This window comes from Heterodontus francisci, chromosome 35 (genome assembly GCF_036365525.1).
Source record: "Heterodontus francisci isolate sHetFra1 chromosome 35, sHetFra1.hap1, whole genome shotgun sequence".
NCBI lineage: Eukaryota > Metazoa > Chordata > Chondrichthyes > Heterodontiformes > Heterodontidae > Heterodontus > Heterodontus francisci.
Genome location: NC_090405.1, coordinates 55567486 through 55588001, shown reverse-complemented (window position 1 = coordinate 55588001; position 20516 = coordinate 55567486). Strand labels below are relative to the sequence as shown.

General features: G+C 45.4%; 1 protein-coding gene across 5 annotated transcripts in view; it reads left to right on the top strand.

Annotated features, from left to right (window-relative positions):
- Positions 1-20516, top strand: part of neo1a (neogenin 1a) — a 217661-nt gene that overhangs the window by 124713 nt on the left and 72432 nt on the right. For 4 of the 5 annotated variants that reach the window (XM_068015645.1, XM_068015648.1, XM_068015644.1 and 1 more), the window contains exons 6-8: positions 8118-8272; positions 12468-12588; positions 19523-19739. In XM_068015645.1, the coding sequence (XP_067871746.1) occupies positions 8118-8272; positions 12468-12588; positions 19523-19739 (493 nt within the window). The remainder of the gene's footprint in view (positions 1-8117; positions 8273-12467; positions 12589-19522; positions 19740-20516) is intronic. The other variant, XM_068015647.1, reaches the window with a different exon arrangement.

The following is a 20516-nucleotide window of genomic DNA, read 5'->3' as shown; positions in this document are numbered from 1 at the left end:
AAGCACAGTGCCACTTTAGTGTCTGCAAAAGTATTTGTTTACATTTAAATCCTAAAACTAATCTAGAGTCCTAGAGGGAGTTTCTGTGAAAGACATGTCATTCAATTCTTGCTCTCATTTTTTTTTTGTACACTGCCAGTTTCCAGTCTTCGGTGACTGGGCCTGCTCACAACAGTTGTGAGTGTAGCCTCCACCAGCTTATTTAGCTGATTCTGGGTTTTCACAGCTGTTGAATGTACACAGCTCTTTCTGCGTCTCGGAGGCGTTACTGTGCTGGTTTGTCTGTAGTAGTCCCATTTCTTGCCTCCCCCATCAGGTTCCATCCCTGAACTGTGCTTAATAGAAACATAGAAAAAAGGAGCAGGAGTAGGCCATTCGGCCCTTCAGGCCTGTTCCGCCATTCAAAAAAGATCATGGCTGATCATCTAATTCAGTACCCTGTTCCCACTTTTTCCTCATATCCCTTGATCCCTTTGGATATAAGAAATTTATCTATCTCCTTCTTGAATATATTTAATGACTTGGCCTCCATTGCCTTCTGCGGTAGAGGATTCCACAGGTTCAGCACCCTCTGAGTGAAGAATTTTCTCCTCATCTCAGTTCTCAATGGCATACCCGTTTCCTGAGACTGTGACCCCTGGTTCTGGACCCCCCAGCCATCGGGAACATCCTTCCTGCATCTAGCCTGTCTAAACCTGTTCGAATTTTGTAGGTTGCTATGAGATCCCCTCTCATTCTTCTAAACTCTAGCGGATGTAGGCCTAGTTGACCCAATCGCTCCTCATACGTCAATGCTGCCATCCCAGGAATCAACCTAGTAAATCCTCTTTGCACTCCCTCCATGGCAAGAACATCCTTCCTCAGATAAGGAGACCAAAACTACACACAGTACTCCAGATGTGGTCTCACCAAGGCCTTGTATAATTGCAGCGACATCCTTGCTCCTATACTCAAATCCTCTTGCAATGAAGGCCAACATACCATTCACCTTCCTAATTGCTTGCTATACCTGAAGGCTTGCTTTCAGCAACTGGTGTACAAGGACACGCAGGTCTCGCTGGACCTCCTCCTTTCCCAAACTATCACCGTTCAGATAATAGTCTGCCTTTTTGTTTTTACAACCAAAGTGGATAACCTCACATTTATCCACGTTATACTGCATCTGCCATGCATTTGCCCACTCACCCAACTTGTCCAAATCACATTGGAGCCTCTTTGCGTCCTCCTCACAGCTCACAATCCACCAGCTTTGTGTCATCTGCAAACTTGGAAATGTAACATCTAGTTCACTCACCTAAGTCATTAATATATATTGTGAATAGCTGGGGCCCAAGCACTAATCCCTGTGGTACCCCACTAGTCACTGCCTGTCACCCGGAAAAAGACCCATTTGTTCCTACTCTCTGTTTCCTGTCTGTCAACCAATTCTCAATCCATGCCAGTATATTACCCCCAATCCCATGTGCTTTAATTTTGCACACTAACCTCTTATGTGGGACCTTATCAAAAGCCTTCTGAAAATCTAAATACACCACATCCACTGGTTCTGCCTTAGCTATTCTACTAGTTACATCCTCAAAAAACTCCAGTAAATTTGTTAAGCATGATTTCCCTTTCGTAAACCCATGCTGACTTTGTCCAATCGCGTTTCTGCTGTCACATCCTTTATAATAGATTCTAGCATTTTCCCCACTACTGATGTAAGGCTAACTGGTCTGTAGTTCCCTGTGTTTTCTCTCTGTCCTTTTTTAAATTGTGGGGTTACATTTGCCACCTTCCAATCTGTAGAAACTGCTCCAGAATCTATAGAATTTTGGAAGATGACCACCAATGCATCCACTATTTCCAGGGCCACTTCCTTTAGTACTCTGGGATGTAGATTATCAGGCCCTGGGGATTTGTCAGCCTTTAACCCCATTAATTTCCCTCGCACTATTTTTTTACCAATACTGATTTCCTTCAGTCCCTCCCTCTCATTAGACCCTTAGTTCCCAAACATTTCTGGGAGGTTATTTGCTTCCTCCTTTGTAATGACAGAACCAAAGTATATATTTAATTGTTCTGCCATTTCTTTGTTCCCCATTATAATTTCCCCCGTTTATGACTGTAAGGGACCTACATTTTCTCTTCACATATTTATAGAAGCTTGTACAGTCAGTTTTTATGTTCCCCGCAAGTTTACTCTCATGCTCTATTTTCCCCCGCTTAATCAACCTCTTTGTCCTCCTTTGCTGAATTCTAAACTGCTCCCAATCCTCAGACTTGCTGCTTTTTCTGGCAATTTTATCTGCCTCCTCTTTGGATCTACAGCTACCCCTAATTTCTTTTGTAAGCCACGATTGAGCCACCTTTCCGGTTTTATTTTTGCGCCAGACAAGAATGAATAATTGTTGTAATTCATGCACACGCTCTTTAAATATTATCCATTTCCTATCCACCGTCAACCCTTTTAGTAAAGTTCCCCAATCTACCATGACCAACTCGTGCCTCATACCTTCATAGTTTCCTTTATTTAGATTCAGGACCCTAGTTTCAGATTCAACTATTTCATTCTCCATCTTAATGAAGAATTCTATCATGTTATGGTCGCTCCTCCCCAAGGCACCCCGCACAACAAGATTGTTAATCTCAGTTGGGGCAATGCTTTGAGCCTTTGTGTCCCACAGGCTGGGTAGGGAAAATCAGCCAGAGTTCTGTGTCCTGATCGCTAATCAATGCCCTACTCCCAACTAGAAAATGTGCATCAGCTATGGGCAGGAAGCAGCACAACTCTGATGCCTACCATGATTGGTTAACCTGCAGTTACCATGTCCAGGGACTCACTAGGGAATGGTCATTTAGGAAAATACTGGAGAATTACCCTGAGAGTGTAGCACTAAAGTTTGTCAAATCTCCAATCTACTCCCACTTGAACTCAGCAGTTTCTTTTGGGCCTCCTTATCTCGAGAGACAATGGATACGCGCCTGGAGGTGGTCAGTGGTTTGTGAAGCAGCGCCTGGAGTGGCTATAAAGGCCAATTCTGGAGTGACAGGCTCTTCCACAGGTGCTGCAGAGAAATTTGTTTGTTGGGGCTGTTGCACAGTTGGCTCTCCCCTTGCGCCTCTGTCTTTTTTCCTGCCAACTACTAAGTCTCTTCGACTCGCCACAATTTAGCCCTGTCTTTATGGCTGCCCGCCAGCTCTGGCGAATGCTGGCAACTGACTCCCACGACTTGTGATCAATGTCACACGATTTCATGTCGCGTTTGCAGACGTCTTTATAACTCAGCAGTACAATTGCAAGTTCCGTCCTCCCAAACGTGGATTGTGTTTGATGAGCACTCTGAGCTGTGTGACACTGAGGTGAAATACTGAAGGTTACTTTATCACTGCTGCTAGCAGTGGGAGCAATTTAAGGTGAGACGATCACACACAAAATATGTCACACTTTGGGTTATTTTTGCTTATTGAGTATGGTAATCGGCGATATAAACTGGGGGGAGGGCTACACTCACGTGTAGCAAGCTGGCTTGGTCACCAGAGACTGGAAACTGACACTGCACAAAAAACAATCAGAGCAAGAATTAAACAAGAAGGCGTTCACAGAAACTCCCTCTAGGACCCTAGATTAATCACAGGAATAAAATTTAAACCAACACTTTTACAGACACTAATGTGAGACAGTGGGCTGAATTTGCAGTTTGGGGGCAGGAAACGGGAGCTGGGACTGTTTCCGGGTCCTGTACCTGCCCCTTGGGGGTAAGCAGACAGTGCCCTGGAATTTTAGTGGGGGTATCCCCCTGATTGACATGGAGACAGGTTCCCTGTACAATTAGGGTGGTGGGCAGGCTCTTGAGTCTGCAGGGCCAATCAGAGGCCTTCCAGCTTGAGAGGAGAAACCATTGCAGTAAAGGGTAAATAACCGAGAGGGTGTTTCAACATGGAAGCATCCTCTCGCCAACTTATTTAACAAATCAATTAAAAAACAGAGAAAGCAGCCAGGCCACCAATGTGGGGTTGGTGGTGGGGTGGGGAGAAAGATCCCTCTACAGGGGTACCTTTGGCTGCACCCCCACCTAGGCAGACAGGGAGGGCCTATAGGCCCACATGGATTACTGGCACCCTGTCCTGCCACTGGGTGCCCACCTTCAGGCAGTTAAACAGCCCCCTCATCCATTGGGAAACTGGAGGCCAACTGGAAAATCCCTTTAACAAGGCTCTTAATGAGCCTAATTAGCTTCCCGCTTGTAGAGGTGGCAGCCATGCTGCGCCCCAAACCTACCTTGGCCAAATAGGTCGACACTAGCAACAGGGTCGGGAAACTGGCATGCCGGCTAGTGCTGGTATTTTCGGGCCTCATCCACCTCCATTCCTGACCTCGGCAGGGCCCAAACATCCTGCCCTGTGTTTCTGGAGCGCACCAGCAGTACCCTCAGAACAAGAGGGGAGCAAATCAGCAAACAACATGATTTGTTCCTGGTTCTTTGTCGTGACTTTGTATAAGAGTGAAGTGCAGTGTTCAGTCTTTTGGAACTGTGGTAACTTTAGTCACGTTCCCACCTTTTGTTCATTCATATGAATATAGGAACAGGAGTAGGCCATTCAGCCCTTCGGGCCTGCTCTGCCATTCAATATGATCATGGCTGATCATCCACTTCAATGCCTTTTTTCCCACATTATCCCCATATGCCTTTATATCATTGGTAGTTAGAAATCTCTCAATCTCTGCTTTAAACATACTCAATGGACTGAGCTTCCACAGCCCTCTGGGGTAAAGAATTCCAAAGATTCACAACCCTCTGAGTAAAGAAATTTCTCCTCATCTCTGTCCTAAGTGGCCTCACAATTTTGAAATTGTGTCTCCTGGTTCTAGACTCCCCAACCAGGGGAAACATCTTACCTGCATCTACCCTGTTTATCCCTTTAAGTATTTTGTAGGTTTCAATGAGATCACCTCTCATTCTTTGAAACAGTAGTCAATACAGGCCCAGTTTCTCCAATCTCTCTTCATAGGACAGTCCTGCCATCCCGGGAACAAATCTGGTGAACCTTCGTTGCACTCCCTCTATGGCAATAATATCCTTCCTAAGGTAAGGGGACCAAAACTGTACACAGTACTCTAGGTGCAGTCTAACTAAGGTTCTATACAATTGAAACAAGACTTCACTGCTCTTGTACTCGACCTCTTTTCCTCCCTATTTCAAAAGCTGGATTCTCATATTTCAGTGGCGTGTGTATTTTCCACTGCGGGTGACATGGAGGATGATTGAATTCATCTGGAGTAATTATGTTACGTCTGCAGCTCGCTTAGCTGAATTGCCTGCAATTTGATGACCTGGCCTTTTGATCACTGAAGTGCTCAACATTTCTGATGTGTAATCACCTGGTGACACTTCATCAATTTGTCAGCAGTTTGGAATGTAATTCACAGTCTAGTTATTAGCAGCTTTCCTGAGATGCCATTATATGTGTAAAAGAGAAGGAAGCTCTACCGGGGAGGGTATTGTCCATTTTAAAAATGAATGTTTGCGATAACGTAATCTTTGAATCAGTGCATTGACCAGGGACTTGAACACGACTCTGTGTGAATCTGCAGCTTCTGTGTGCCTGCTCCCTAACGTGGGCACAGAGCCACAGGCAGTCCTTGCTGCCTCCCCACCCCGGGCCCCATTGGGTAAAGACCAACAAATGATCTGAGCTTCTTGATGAATTGTTCAAATAAATGATCACTGTATTGTCTCGAGCAGGGGTGTCCAATCTTTTTGTGTGGGGGGTGTATGGTGGCCACATTACAATTTTTGTCTTACACAAGGAGCCAGTGAGAATTTCGGAAAGATAAAGACATTAAAAATTTATCTTGCTATTAATCAAAACAGCAAATGTACATTTTTGTGAAAAAGTTTTAAATGAGAAGACTATTTTATTGACTTACTTTCTCTTCACTATGTTGGACACTGATTTAGTGAGATACCTGGCATTTTTGTTGCTTGCACAAGTAGTCAGTGTTTGCCCACACACTTGTAGCGATGTGGAGTATTCTGGACAGGTGTCATTCTGTCAGAAGTGATCTTCATCGCTCTCTCTCCCTCTCTGTCTCCCAGTGTTCCCCTCTCTCTGTGTAGTTCCTCCCTCTCTGTGTTGTTCCCCCCTCTGTGTTGTCCCCCCATGTCGTCCTCGCCCCCTGTGCCCTCTCTCACTCTCTGTGCTCCCTCTCACTGACTGTGCCCCCTCACTCTCTCTGTCTCCCCTCACTCTCTCTGTCTCCCCTCTCTCTATCTTCCCTCACTAGCTCTGTCTCCCCTCACTCTCTCTGTCTCCCCTCACTCTCTCTGTCTCCCCTCACTGTCTCTGTCTCCCCTCACTCACTCTGTCCCCCCTCATTCTCTCTGCCCCCTCTCTGTCTCCCTTTTTGTCTCTCTGTCCCCCTTTTTCTCTTTGTCCTCCGTTTTTTTTCTGTCCCCCTTTTTCTTTCTGCCCCCCTTTCTCTCTCTCTCTCTCTCTCTCTCTTTGACAGTTGCAGAGAGTGGGAATGCTCAGCAGATGGTTTCAAAAATCGCGCCGAGTTTCACAGCTGAGAGCTGCTGACATCGGAAACAGCTGTTTCCCAACTTTGGACAGATTCGCGGTTTTCTGGCGGGTTCTGACTTTTGTTTAAAAGCCCGCCGGAAAACCCCGAAACTATCCAAAGTTGGGAAACGGCTGTTCCCACTGTCATGCAGCAGCTGTCAACTGTGAAACTGACTTGCGATGTTTTTTAAAAGCCGGTCTGCAGGAAGAAAACAAAGGGAAATTTCTTCTCTCCAGTCATGGACCCCTGGCGAGGATGAGGAACAACCCGGTAGAGTTTACACATGTGGGCTGGATGCTGGTCCGCGGGCCCTATGTTGGACAAACCTGGTCCAGGGTGACTCATTCCATCAAGCAGCTAACAATCCCATTGTGCTTTCAGGCCAGATGCTTTGGACCATCTCCAAAGGAGCTCCCCCTGCACAAATATATTTGACAAGATTTGCAATTTGCCTATTGCAGCTGTCTCAGACACTAATGATTTTATATAAATGATGAATAATTAGTAGCTATAGCAACAGCCGTGCAACTGAGTCTGATGAAGGTTTGGTAAAGGATTAAACCACAGTCTGGTCCCACTTATATTTCCCTTTAACTGTTAGAGATTGATCTAATGGTGACTTGACCTTAGACTGATTCAACAGGTGTCGATAAACAAATCCTGTATTGTACATTATAATAAAATGAAAATGTTCAGTGTGAGTAACAAGATTACAAGATAATTATGGATGAGGAAAGCCATTTGGTCCATCTTCATTCATATGTGCAGAAAAAACCCTATTAATCCCTCCCCCATTTCAGAATTTGTTCATTCCTTAAATGATTCCAGGATTTTTGTCTCCTCTCGTCAATCTGGAGGCTCATTCTGATTGTTAAACAAATGGAACTCAGGGCAGTGTTGATTACAGCCCGTTTCTTGCTGCTTGTCTCCAGTGCTCTCTGTCCGCCAGTCTTGTATGTTCCAGGAACACAGTCTCACCTTACTGTCTGTAAAAATGTTTGTTTAAATTATAATCCCCAAACTGATCTTAGAGTCCTAGAGATGGTTTCTGTGAAAGACTTGTTTTTCAAAAGACTTGCTTCATTCTTGCTCTGATTTTTTTTTTGGGAAGTGCCAGTTTCCAATCTCTGGTGACCAGGCTTTGTGCCAGTTGTAAGTGTAGTCCTCCCCAGGTTATTTAGTCGAGTACCAATACTCTGTGAGAAAAAATATCAGCCTGAAGTTGACACACTGTAACGTGTGACACATTCTGTGAGTGATTGACTTAATTCATCACCTTAAATTGCTCCCACTTCTAGCAGCAGTGATAAAGTAACCTTCAGTATTTCACCTCAGTGTCACACAGCTCAGAGTGCTCATCAAACACAATCCCCGTTTGGGAGGACGGAACTTGCAATTGTACTGCTGAGTTCGAGTGGGAGTAAATTGAAAATTTCGCACACTTTACTGTTACACTTTCCCGAAATCCCAATGATCGCACAGCTCATCCCCTGCCTCAATAGAGTGAAGTGTTTGTGGTGGGGGCAGCGTCTGCAGTTCGTGTGTTTACCATTCCCATTTTTTTTTACAGCTCCCCCTCGCTTCCTGAAGCGTCCGGTCAACATTTACGCTCACGAGTCCATGGACATTGTCTTTGAATGCGAAGTGACAGGGAACCCAATGCCAACTGTGAAATGGATAAAGAATGGAGACATGGTGATCCCGAGCGATTATTTTAAGATTGTCGTAAGTAAATGTTTGGATTGTGCTCCTCCCCCTCGTACTAGCCCTTCCCCTCCCCCTCCCTCCCTCACACACACACACACTCTCCCACTCCCGCTCTCACTCTCATTCTCACTCCCCCTTCCCATCCTACTCCCACTCCCCCTCCGCCCTCCCCCTTCCCCCCACACTCACTCTCACTCCCCCTTCCCATCCTACTCCCTCTCCCACTCTGCCCTCCCTCTGCCCCTGCCCCTCCCCCTCCGCCCTCCCCCTTCCCGTCTCCCTCCGCCCTCCTTCTCCCCCTCCCATTCTCACTCCCCCTCCCACTCCTACTCGCCTCTCCTGTGGACACGGTGCATACCTCACCCTACATTGAATTCCCAATAATAACCTTGCTGATAGCACTAATAATTTCTGTCCACACTCCGGTTTATTGTGTACATCCTGTGCTGTTCACGGAAAGGCTGGTGGAGATCTGGCCTCTTAGCATCACATGTGAAGCACAGTAAGTTACATATTCACCACAGTGAGCAAACCAACAACAAAAAATTCACATGGCTTTAATTTCCTGCCCGACCTTCTGCTGATGTCTGCTATAAAATGTGACAGATGCTTGTGATGGTTTAACTTCTGCAACAAAAGGACAAGCACAACATCCACAAAATAAGCTATAAATAAAAACTTCCCAGTTGACAATATTTATAGCTTTTCCCTGTATTTCGTATGGACTCTTACAGGCATTAACCATGTTAATATTGGTGGAAGGGAGGGTAGCGTATGTTTCTAACTGTGATGATATACGGGCTGTATTTATAGTGATTTATATCAGTGTCCATAGACTGTTGTGCTGGACAGCCACACTTGGTGCCTTTCTTGAGAGCAATAATGTGATATCTCCCTCGGATTCTTAGTAAGTAGGTGAGAAAGGGGACATGATCTGCTGGGGGATTGAGTCTGGCTGGCTGGGCTAAGCCTCTATGATTAAGGCTGATTCCTTGGTGTACAGTTCTTGGGTTCAGTGTGTGCAGCAGCAGTTGGAATTTGCATTGATCCTGCACTTAGTGCACAGGACCAGTCCTAACACCTGTTCTTCAGCTTGCTCAATATTCTGGATCAGTTTTGCACCTGCTAACCTATTTGTCCCAATCACTTTATGCCTTCTGTGTTCATCCTGTAAAAACCCAAATAACTTGAGTTATTATCTTTGGATTTGTGTGTTATTTCGAATATTCTCATCTCCTCTCCTGACAGCACATAGAAAATAGGAGCAGGAGTAGGCCATACGGCCCTTCAGAAAAGATCATGGCTAATCGTCTAATTCAGTACCCTGTTCCCACTTTCTCCCCAGATCCCTTGATCCCTTTGGCATTAAGAAATATATCTATCTCCTTCTTGAATATATTTAATGACTTGGCCTCCACTGTCTTCTGTGGTAGAGAATTCCACAGGTTCACCACCCTCTGAGTGAAGAAATTTCTCCTCATCTCGGTTCTAAAGGACATACCCTGTATCCTGAGACTGTGACCCCTGGTTCTGGACTCTCCAGCCATCGGGAACATCCTCCCTGCATCTAGCCTGTCTAGTCCTGTTAGAATTTTATAGGTTTCAATGAGATCCCCTCTCATTCTTCTAAACTCTAGTGAATATAGGCCCAGTCGACCCAATCTCTCCTCATACATTAATCCTGCCATCCCAGGAATCAGCCTAGTAAATCTTCTTTGCACTCCCTCCAAGGCAAGAACATCCTTCCTCAGATAAGGCGACCAAAACTGCACACAATACTCTAGATGTGGTCTCACCAAGGCCCTGTATAACTGCAGTAAGACATCCTTGCTCCTGTGCTCAAATCCTCTTGCAATGAAGGCCAACATACCATTTGCCTTCCTAATTGCTTGCTGCACTGAATGCTTGCTTTCAGCAACTGGTGTACAAGGATACCCAGATCTCGTTGCATCTCCCCCTTTCCCAATCTATCACCATTCAGATAATAATCTGCCTTTCTGCTTTTACAACCAAATTGGATAACCTCACATTTATCCACATTATACTGCATCTGCCATGCATTTGCCCACTCATCCAACTTGTCCAAATCACATTGGAGCCTCATTGCGTCCTTCTCACAGTTCACATTCCCCCCCCCCCGCCCCCGCCCCCGCCCCCCAGCTTTGTGTCGTCTGCAAACTTGGAAATGCTACATTTAGTTCCCTCACCTAAGTCATTAATATATATTGTGAATAGCTGGGGCCCAAGCACTAATCCCTGCGGTACCCCACTAGTCACTGCCTGCCACCCGGAAAAAGACCTGTTTATTCCTATGCTCTCTTTCCTGTCTGTCAACCATGCCAGTATATTACCCCCAATCCCATGTGCTTTAATTTTGCACACTTAACCTCTTATGTGGGACCTTATCAAAAGCCTTCTGAAAATCCAAATACACCACATCCACTGCTTCTCCCTTATCTATGCTACTAGTTACATCCTCAAAAAACTCCAGTAAATTTGTTAAACATGATTTCCTTTTCACAAACCCATGCTGATTTTGTCCAATCCTGTTTATGCTTTCTAAGTGTTCTGCTGTCACATCCTTTATAATAGATTCTAGCATTTTCCCCACTACTGATGTAAGACTAACTGGTCTATAGTTCCCTGTTTTTTCTCTCCCTCCTTTTTTAAATAGTGGGGTTACATTTGCCACCCTCCAATCTGTAGGAACTGTTCCAGAGTCTATAGAATTTTGGAAGATGACCACCAATGCATCCACTATTTCCAGGGCCACTTCCTTTAGTACTCTGGGATGTAGATTATCAGGCCCTTGGGATTTGTCAGCCTTTAACCCCATTAATTTCCCTCGCACTATTTTTTTTACGAATACTGATTTCCTTCAGTTCCTCCCTCTCATTAGACCCTTGGTTCCCTAACATTTCTGGGAAGTTATTTGCTTCCTCCTTTGTGAAGACAGAACCAAAGTATGTATTTAATTGTTCTGCTATTTCTTTGTTGCCCATTATAATTTCCTCCGTTTCTGACTGTAAGGGACCTACATTTGTCTTCACTAATCTTTTCCTCTTCACCTATTTATAGAAGATTTTACAGTCAGTTTTTATGTTCCCCGCAAGTTTACTCTCATACTCTCTTTTCCCCTGCTTAATCAACCTCTTTGTCCTCCTTTGCTGAATTCTAAACTGCTCCCAGTCCTTGCTGCTTTTTCTGGCAATTTTGTATGCCTTCTCATTGGATCTGATACTAACCCTAATTTCTTTTGTAAACCACGATTGAGCCACCTTTCCGGTTTTATTTTTGCGCCAGACAGGAATGAATAATTGTTGTAATTCATGCACACGTTCTTTAAATATTATCCATTGCCTATCCACCGTCAACCCTTTTAGTAAAGTTCCCCAATCTACCATGGCCAACTCACGCTTCATACCTTCGTAGTTTCCTTTATTTAGATTCAGGACCCTAGTTTTGGATTCGGATGGCACTACCCATTCAATTTTTTACAAAATTTGTTTCATAGGATGTGGACATTGCTGGTAAGGACAACATTTGTTGCCCATCCCTAATTGCCCTTGTCAACTGAATTCAGAGTTAAGAGTCAACCACATTGCTGTGTGCCTGGAGTCACATGTAGTTCTGCACACACTGAACCCATTTGTAGTACACCAACTTTTTCCTAGCTGACCATCTAACTAAACACAACCTGGGTAACAAGTTTGTGAAGTTCTGGCCTGTATAACTTGATAACCAACCAGGCCAGTGGGAAACCTTTGCTTCGCTCCATTTGTGCAAAACCTGGTGTTTGCTGTGTGTGCTTGGGTAGAATCTTTGGGTTTCTGACTGACCCGATATCTGCTTTCAATGGAGTTGAATCTCTTGAATTCCTGGTAACAGTGACAGTTTTCTCTCTGTTCTGTGATCATTAAGTGTTACGAGTATTAAGGTGTTAATTGGCAGGGCTGCTTTCTCTATTATGTTCATGCAGCACATAATCTGTTGGGAACACGAAATATTTCCCACTGTTTGTCCCCATTGTTGGTATCAAACATGAACAAGCCACATACATTGCACAAATTAATAAGCTTTCTTCTTTCTGCCCCAACAATGTGCCTTATTCTTCGTCTCAGAAGAGTATTAAATGTTAAAGTTTAGGATTTGCCCAGCTTGGTAATTGTGTGGCAGGTAATGTTTCAGCATTGCTCTTTGCTGTATCTTTCAGAATGAGCGGAACCTGCAGGTTCTTGGTCTGGTGAAATCTGACGAAGGTCTGTATCAGTGTGTGGCGGAGAACGATGTAGGGAATGAACGAGCCAGTGCCCAGCTCATCATCCTGGAGCATGGTAAGTGAGAAGCAGCACAGCCGTGCATGCCAGGTGCTGCCAAGGAAGGGGGAGCCCACAGGACACTGTCAGATCTCAGGACTTGGCAGTCAGAGTGAATAGGAAACAGGTGGCAGAGGCAGTGAGGCAGATGGTATAATACTGCTATCAGCAACAGCTCTGCTTGCTCTGGGCTAAGAACAGCTTGTACATGTTTCCAGTATGCAGCATGTGGCGAGGCTACTGACGATGCAGCACTTCGAACTGATACCGTATCGACAAGGACTATCTTTTCTTAAATGACCCATTTTTGAAAGAAGGTTATTTTTGCTTAGCATCATAGAATGGTTACAGCATAGAAGGAGGCCATTCAGCCCATCCTGTTGTGCCGGCCCTCTGCAAGGGCATCTCACCCAGTCCCACTCACCTGTCTTTCCTCGGTAGCTCTACACTTTTTTTCTCTTCAGATAATTATACAATTCCCCTATGAAAGCCATGATTGAATCTGCCTCCACCATGCTCTCAAGGCTCTGCATTTCAGAACCTAACCACTAGGTACATTCAAAAGTTTTTCCTCATGTCGCTTTTGCTTCTTTTGCCAATTACCTTAAATCAGTGTCTTCTGGTTCTTGATCCTTCTGTCAATGGGGACAGTTTCTCCCTATCTACTCTGTCCAGATCCCTCATGATTTTGAACACCTCTATCAAATCTCCTCTTAATCTTCTCTTCTCCAAGGCAAACAGCCCCAGCTTCTTGCGTGCAATATTGCATGCAATTCTGGTCGCCACACTACCAGAAGGACGTGGAGGCTTTGGAGAGGGTACAGAAGAGGTTTACCAGGATATTGCCTGGTCTGGAGGGCATTAGCTATGAGGAGAGGTTGGATAAACTCAGATTGTTTTCACTGGAACGACGGAGGTGGAGGGGGTGACATGATAGAGGTTTACAAAGTTATGAGCGGCATGGACAGAGTGGATAGTCAGAAGCTTTTTCCCAGGATGGAAGAGTCAGTTACTAGGGGACATAGGTTTAAGGTGAGAGGGGCAAAGTTTAGAGGGGATGTGCGAGGCAAGTTCTTTACACAGAGGGTGGGGAGTGCCTGCAACTTGCTGCCGGGGGAGGTGGTGGAAGCAGATACGATAGAGACGTTTAAGAGGCATCTTGACAAATGCATGAATAGGATGGGAATAGAGGGATACGGACCCCGGAAGTGCAGAAGGTTTTAGTTTAGACAGGCATCAAGATCGGCGCAGGCTTGGAGGGCCGAATGGCCTGTTCCTGTGCTGTACTGTTCTTTGTTCTCCAATCTATCCATGTAACTGAAGTTCCTCATCCCTGGAACCATTCTCGTTAATCTTTTCTGCACCCTCTCTAATGCCTTAGATCCTCCCTTAATGATAGTTTGCGCAAATTCCTTTTCCCCCCTGTTCCTGCCAGTGCCCCCTTCAACTTATACCAAAAGGTACTTGCAAGTGCCTGGCAGGTGGTGAATACCTCAACTTCCTTCCTCCTCCATAAGCCAATGCCCAATCTCTATTTGGCTACGTCTGGATGGAGGGATAATCATTAGTTGACGATCTGATCCTTTATGTACTGCATTCTTGGCTGCTCTAGTTAGAGGACCTTCTCATGGAAGCTGGCTGCTCAAGTTGTGACAACATTTCTTGATGGTAGGGTAGGAGGCAACCCAGCTGGATGAAGATCTACTTTTTTGCCCATTGGAGGGCAATATAGTGCAGTGTGTGTACGCCCCTGTCGGGAGAAATTCAATATAGTCCAGTGTGTGTACGCCCCTGTAGGGAGAGATTCGATATAGTCCAGTGTGTGTACGCCCCTGTAGGGAGAAATTCAATATAGTCCAGTGTGTGTACGCCCCTGTAGGGAGAAATTCAATATAGTCCAGTGTGTGTACGCCCCTGTAGGGAGAGATTCAATATAGTCCAGTGTGTGTACGCCCCTGTAGGGAGAGATTCGATATAGTCCAGTGTGTGTACGCCCCTGTAGGGAGTGATTCAATATAGTCCAGTGTGTGTACGCCCCTGTAGGGAGAGATTCAATATAGTCCAGTGTGTGTACGCCCCTGTAGGGAGAGATTCGATATAGTCCAGTGTGTGTACGCCCCTGTCGGGAGAGATTCAATATAGTCCAGTGTGTGTACGCCCCTGTCGGGAGAGATTCAATATAGTCCAGTGTGTGTACGCCCCTGTCGGGAAAGATTCAATATAGTCCAGTGTGTGTACGCCCCTGTCGGGAGAGATTCAATATAGTCCAGTGTGTGTACGCCCCTGTCGGGAGAGATTCAATATAGTCCAGTGTGTGTACGCCCCTGTCGGGAGAGATTCAATATAGTCCAGTGTGTGTACGCCCCTGTAGGGAGAGATTCAATATAGTCCAGTGTGTGTACGCCCCTGTAGGGAGAGATTCAATATAGTCCAGTGTGTGTACGCCCCTGTAGGGAGAGATTCAAGATAAATCCATTCACCTCAGTAAGATTAATTTTTCTAGCAACAAACGGTATGTCAGGTCAGGCAGCGATGAGCAGCTGTGATCTAAGAGCTGGTATTGGCTGTTCGTATTCAGTTCTTTTTCTCCTTTCTTGCTGACTTCCTAGGGTGTGGCTCCACAGATGTGCCTTTTGTCTGTCACCCAAGTGAACAGCTTCACTTGTGAGCCCAGTCAATGCTTGTGGCCTATTTGACTGCAGCGATATCACAACTGAGCCTGATGCTATCCTCACACACTGACGGGAGCACAGGGAAAAGGAATTTGTGCAACCTCTCTGGGACAGCAAATGGTCGCAGTAGGAAAGAACTACAGGGAAGAAGTAATAACCTTCCTTAAAAAAAAGGGTCATTTAAGGTGGTGACTCTGAATAGTGATCAGTCAAGGAACCCCTAGCCAATTCCACCTTGCTCCTTGGTCAGGGGTGCTGAGGCCAATGTAGCACCCTAACTGCAGCCCTGACTGACATCACTTAACATGGACTGGGAATTAAATGTGAAATTTTCCTAACCCATACAGCTCAGCATTTCACTGGATAAACCAGCTGAGCCTTGAGAGGACAACTTGTGTTTCATTTTATCCAATTATGCAATGTGAGAGCCACACAGGCCACTCGATGGATCTCTCAGTGGATTTACACTGATTGGGGTTTCCTTTCGTTACTATTTTTAGCAAAAACCATGGCTGAGACTGTACAACAGTAAGCACTATTGTGTACTTGTCTTTCATTTTATTACTAAAAACAGTAACTGTCAAATACTACCCTTAGTGTTGTCAGAGGGAATAGGACATTGTGACTGGAGATGAATCTAACTCCACTCCTATAATCACTCAGTGTATTGATTTACTGTTAAATTTCCATTATAAATCTCCGTGTATTGATTGGTTGTTTTAATATCCATTCCCTGATCTGCTATCCTGTTGTTGTCTATATCAGCAGTGAGCTTCCTGCCCACTGAGAAATTATTGTTGAAACTCATTGCAGAGAGCAAGTGCAACAGGAAGCAGAGCCCACACCCCCAACCTCCCCCCCTCCACCCAACCCTGTAACCCCTGGGATAGGAGTTTCCAGTCCCAGGAACCAAGTGTTGCTCTAGGCTGACAGTCCAGTGAGCGAGGAGCATGGGTCTTGGTCTCCAGTCCCAGCACGGTACAGAGGGAGGTTTTATTTACTGTTGTGTGCAGGGCTGATTGAAGACATGTTCACAAGAAGTCAATATTACACAGTAATGAGGCCTCTTTGCATCCTAACATATGGACACGTGTTCTCCCTGTCTCCTGCTGAAGATGTTTATGATTTCTTTCTCTTGTGGTCCCCATTAAGTTTGCATCTCCTACGTTGAAAGTATGGTTGTGATCTTGGTGCTATCCGTGAGACCAGGAACTAGGCTACAAAAGCAGGGCACTGAAATGTGGGTCCCATTCTTTGCATGCAGATACAGGACACAGACAAAGGTAAAATAATGACCAGAGATACTGAATTAGCAGCAATATTTTACTGCTATATTCTGCTCACAAACATTCACACATCCATTTGGTAAAACAATATAATTTAACATGACAAAATTATTTTGCTTACAGAAAATCTCCAATATTTTTTTTTAAAACTACTTTTACTAATTTGCATTGCACTATGAGTTGCCCAACTGAAAGATGTTAAGAGAACTTGGATGGCAACATCAGGCAGTGAATTGCACCAACTCATGGAGAAGGGGAAGAGAAAGGGGGTCAGTGTGGAACCTGCGTTGAGCCTGAACAGGAGAGAATAATAATTGTGACAGTATAAGCTCGATCTCAGCAGTGTTTTCCCTTTCCATTATTACTATTGGCTTGGTGAGTTCTCAGTGATGAAGGGAACAATCATATTTCCATGCATAATACAGAAATATTTAAAGTTTATTTGTTAGTTTCTGACATCAAAATTCACTTGAACTTTTTTGCACAGTGCAGTTTATATATTTAAACTCCTCTCTCAATCTTTAGTGACCAGTAGGCTGTTGATTAAGCACCGTGTCCCAGAACTGGTCCAGTTGATTAAAAGCTGCTTAACGTGAACTGCACCAGAGCTGAAATGCCCAGCTCTGTTAGAGACTGACTCTGTTTGTTCAGATATCTGTTTGATTCCAGAGTTGCAGCTGAGCTCCGACTTCATCTCCAATCTTACGTTGCAATTAAACACTGTCTATCCTTGGGGGAGTGAGGTGGGTTTCTCGTAACTAACGCAATAGGCTCAATGTCATATCAGATATCATCAAATCAACCCAGAGTGCTTACAGTGTTTATATTGTGATTTCAGAACATGTTGTTTTGTTAGGGCAGCGTCAGGGAGTCGTGCCCTAGAGGCTTGATGTGAATCCATCTGGCATCAGCTGTGCCCAGTGCTAAGCGCAGACTCAAACTCTTCCCCCTCCTCCCAACTGTATCCAGATGATGGAAGTCTTAGACTGCACAATTAGCAGGACCCTCTGATAGACTGGTCCTTGATAGATTAATGATGGTTATACAGCGATAGGCTAAGTTGCTTGCTTTTAGATTACCAAACAAAGGCACCCTGAGATTGGACAGGATCAGTAAACCTGGGATAGGACAGGACCAGTAAACCTGAGATAGGACAGGACCAGTAAACCTGGGATAGGACAGGACCAGTAAACCTGGGATAGGACAGGACCAGTAAACCTGGGATAGGACAGGACCAGTAAACCTGGGATAAGACAGGACCAGTAATTCTGGGATAGGACAGGACCAGTAAACCTGAGATAGGACAGGACCAGTAAACCTGGAATAGGACAGGACCAGTAAACCTGGGATAGGACAGGACCAGTAAACCTGGGATAGGACAGGACCAGTAAACCTGGGATAGGACAGGACCAGTAAACCTGGGATAGGACTGGACCAGTAAACCTGGGATAGGACAGGACCAGTAAACCTGAGATAGGACAGGATCAGTAAACCTGGGATAAGACAGGACCAGTAAACCTGGGATAAGACTGGGCCAGTAAATCTGGGATAAGACTGGGCCAGTAAACCTGGGATAGGACAGGACCAGTAATTCTGGGATAAGACTGGGCCAGTAAACCTGGGATAGGACAGGACCAGTAAACCTGGGATAGGACAGGACCAGTAAACCTGGGATAGGACAGGACCAGTAAACCTGGGATAGGACTGGACCAGTAAACCTGGGATAGGACAGGACCAGTAAACCTGAGATAGGACAGGATCAGTAAACCTGGGATAAGACAGGACCAGTAAACCTGGGATAAGACTGGGCCAGTAAATCTGGGATAAGACTGGGCCAGTAAATCTGGGATAAGACTGGGCCAGTAAACCTGGGATAGGACAGGACCAGTAATTCTGGGATAAGACTGGGCCAGTAAACCTGGGATAGGACAGGACCAGTAAATCTGGGATAAGACTGAGCCAGTAAATCTGGAATAAGACTGGGCCAGTAAACCTGAGATAGGACAGGACCAGTAAACCTGGGATAAGATGGGCCAGTAAATCTGGGATAAGACTGGGCCAGTAAACCTGGGATAGGATGGGGCCAGTAAACTTTTATAAGACTGGGCCAGTAAACCTGAGATAGGACAGGATCAGTAAACCTGGGATAGGACAGGACCAGTAAACCTGGGATAGGACTGGACCAGTAAACCTGGGATAGGACAGGACCAGTAAATCTGAGATAGGACAGGACCAGTAAACCTGGGATAAGACAGGACCAGTAAACCTGGAATAGGACTGGGCCGGTGAACCTGGGATAGGATTGGGCCAGTAAACCTGGGATAGGACTGGGCCGGTGAACCTGGGATAGGATTGGGCCAGTAAACCTGGGATCTGTACCACAGTTTCTGCATTTTATCTTGATATGTGATGCAAGTGCGGAAATACAGTGTTTATCCAGAATAGTCCTGTGGTTCCTTGTTCCATTTGCATCTGATAACTCTTGGAGTACAAGCTTTGAAACACTGGGGGCTTTCCAAAAAGGGTAGTTTCTTGCAAAACTTCTTGTTTAAAAAGGAAAAGCACAGGAAAGCCTACAAAGAGATTCAGTTCTCCTGTAGTGCTGAATATTGGACATAATCATGAATTCCGAATTTTATCTTTCTTTAATTGGAATATTTCAGGATGGGTGGGATTCGGAAGGTTCTGTACTCTAAGCAACAGCTGCAGTGACATGGTGTTGTGCTACTTGTTGAACTGTGCAAGTACGTTGGTGTAATGTGTTGCTGTTTGCCTGCCTTTTGATGGTGCTGTTACTGTAACGTGTGTACACCTCCCTTTTAGTTCTGCAGCGAGTTACTCGTTTGCCCTATCTGTGTTTGTTCATTTTGTTATGTTCCCGTTGTGCTTTGGTTTGGTTTATTTTCTTTTCTTTTTCTCCTTTTTTTTATTTTTATTTTTGTTTTGTTTATTGTTGTGTCTGCCGTCCTGCACCCATCCCTGCCTGTACCTAAGATGTTCCCATCCCCACATTTCCCCCTCCCTCACTGACAAGTGCCACTGCTGACCATCTAGCAGCCGCCACAGCTGGACTCCTGCCCTCTGCCCCTCGGGATGTGATGGCACTCCTCGTCTCCACCCGCTTCATCAAGCTGACATGGCGTCCGCCCGCAGAGCCTAACGCAGAGATCCTTGCATACTCCGTATATTACGCCAGGGATGGCGTAAACAGGTAAGAGTCGCACAAATCGACAACTCCTACCTTGAGAGTATCTGTGCATTAATATTGGTTATAACAGGTTTAAGGAATATTAAAGACTGAGAGTTTGGAGTTTGATTGTTGTTTACTGGCTCAAGTGATTCTCAGTTTAAAAGATTAACACATCAATTTAATATGCCTTTATTTGATTTTAATCACGGCCCTCCCCAATTTTCTTCCCCACCTCTCCTGACTTTTGCTGCGACACGGTTTCCATGGGCACCAATCAACCTTTGGTACCAAATGCTGAACCCAAACACTGAGTGCCGATTGGAGCACGTGCCTTCAGGGGAGGTAGGGGTAAGATTTTCTTTTAATTTAATGCCTGTTTTACGTGGCAGGCTGTTGCTACATCCAAGTGGTGTTCAACATGGAGGAGTACTGACTCATCAGCTGAGGGAGGGCAGTGGGAGGTAATCAGCAGGAGGTTTCCTTGCCCATGTTTGACCTGATGCCATGAGACTTCATGGGGTCCAGAGTCGATGTTGAGGACTCCCAAAGCAACTCCCTCCCGACTGTATACCACTGTGCCACCACCTCTGCTGGGTCTGTCCTGCCAGTGGGACAGGACATACCCGGGGATGGTGATGGCAGTGTCTGGGACATTGTCTGTAAGGTATGATTCTGTGAGTATGACTATGTCAGGCTGTTGCTTGACTAGTCTGTGTGACAGCTCTCCTGACTTTGGCACAAGCTCCCAGATGTTAGTAAGGAGGACTTTGTAGGGTCGACAGGGCTGGGTTTGCCGTT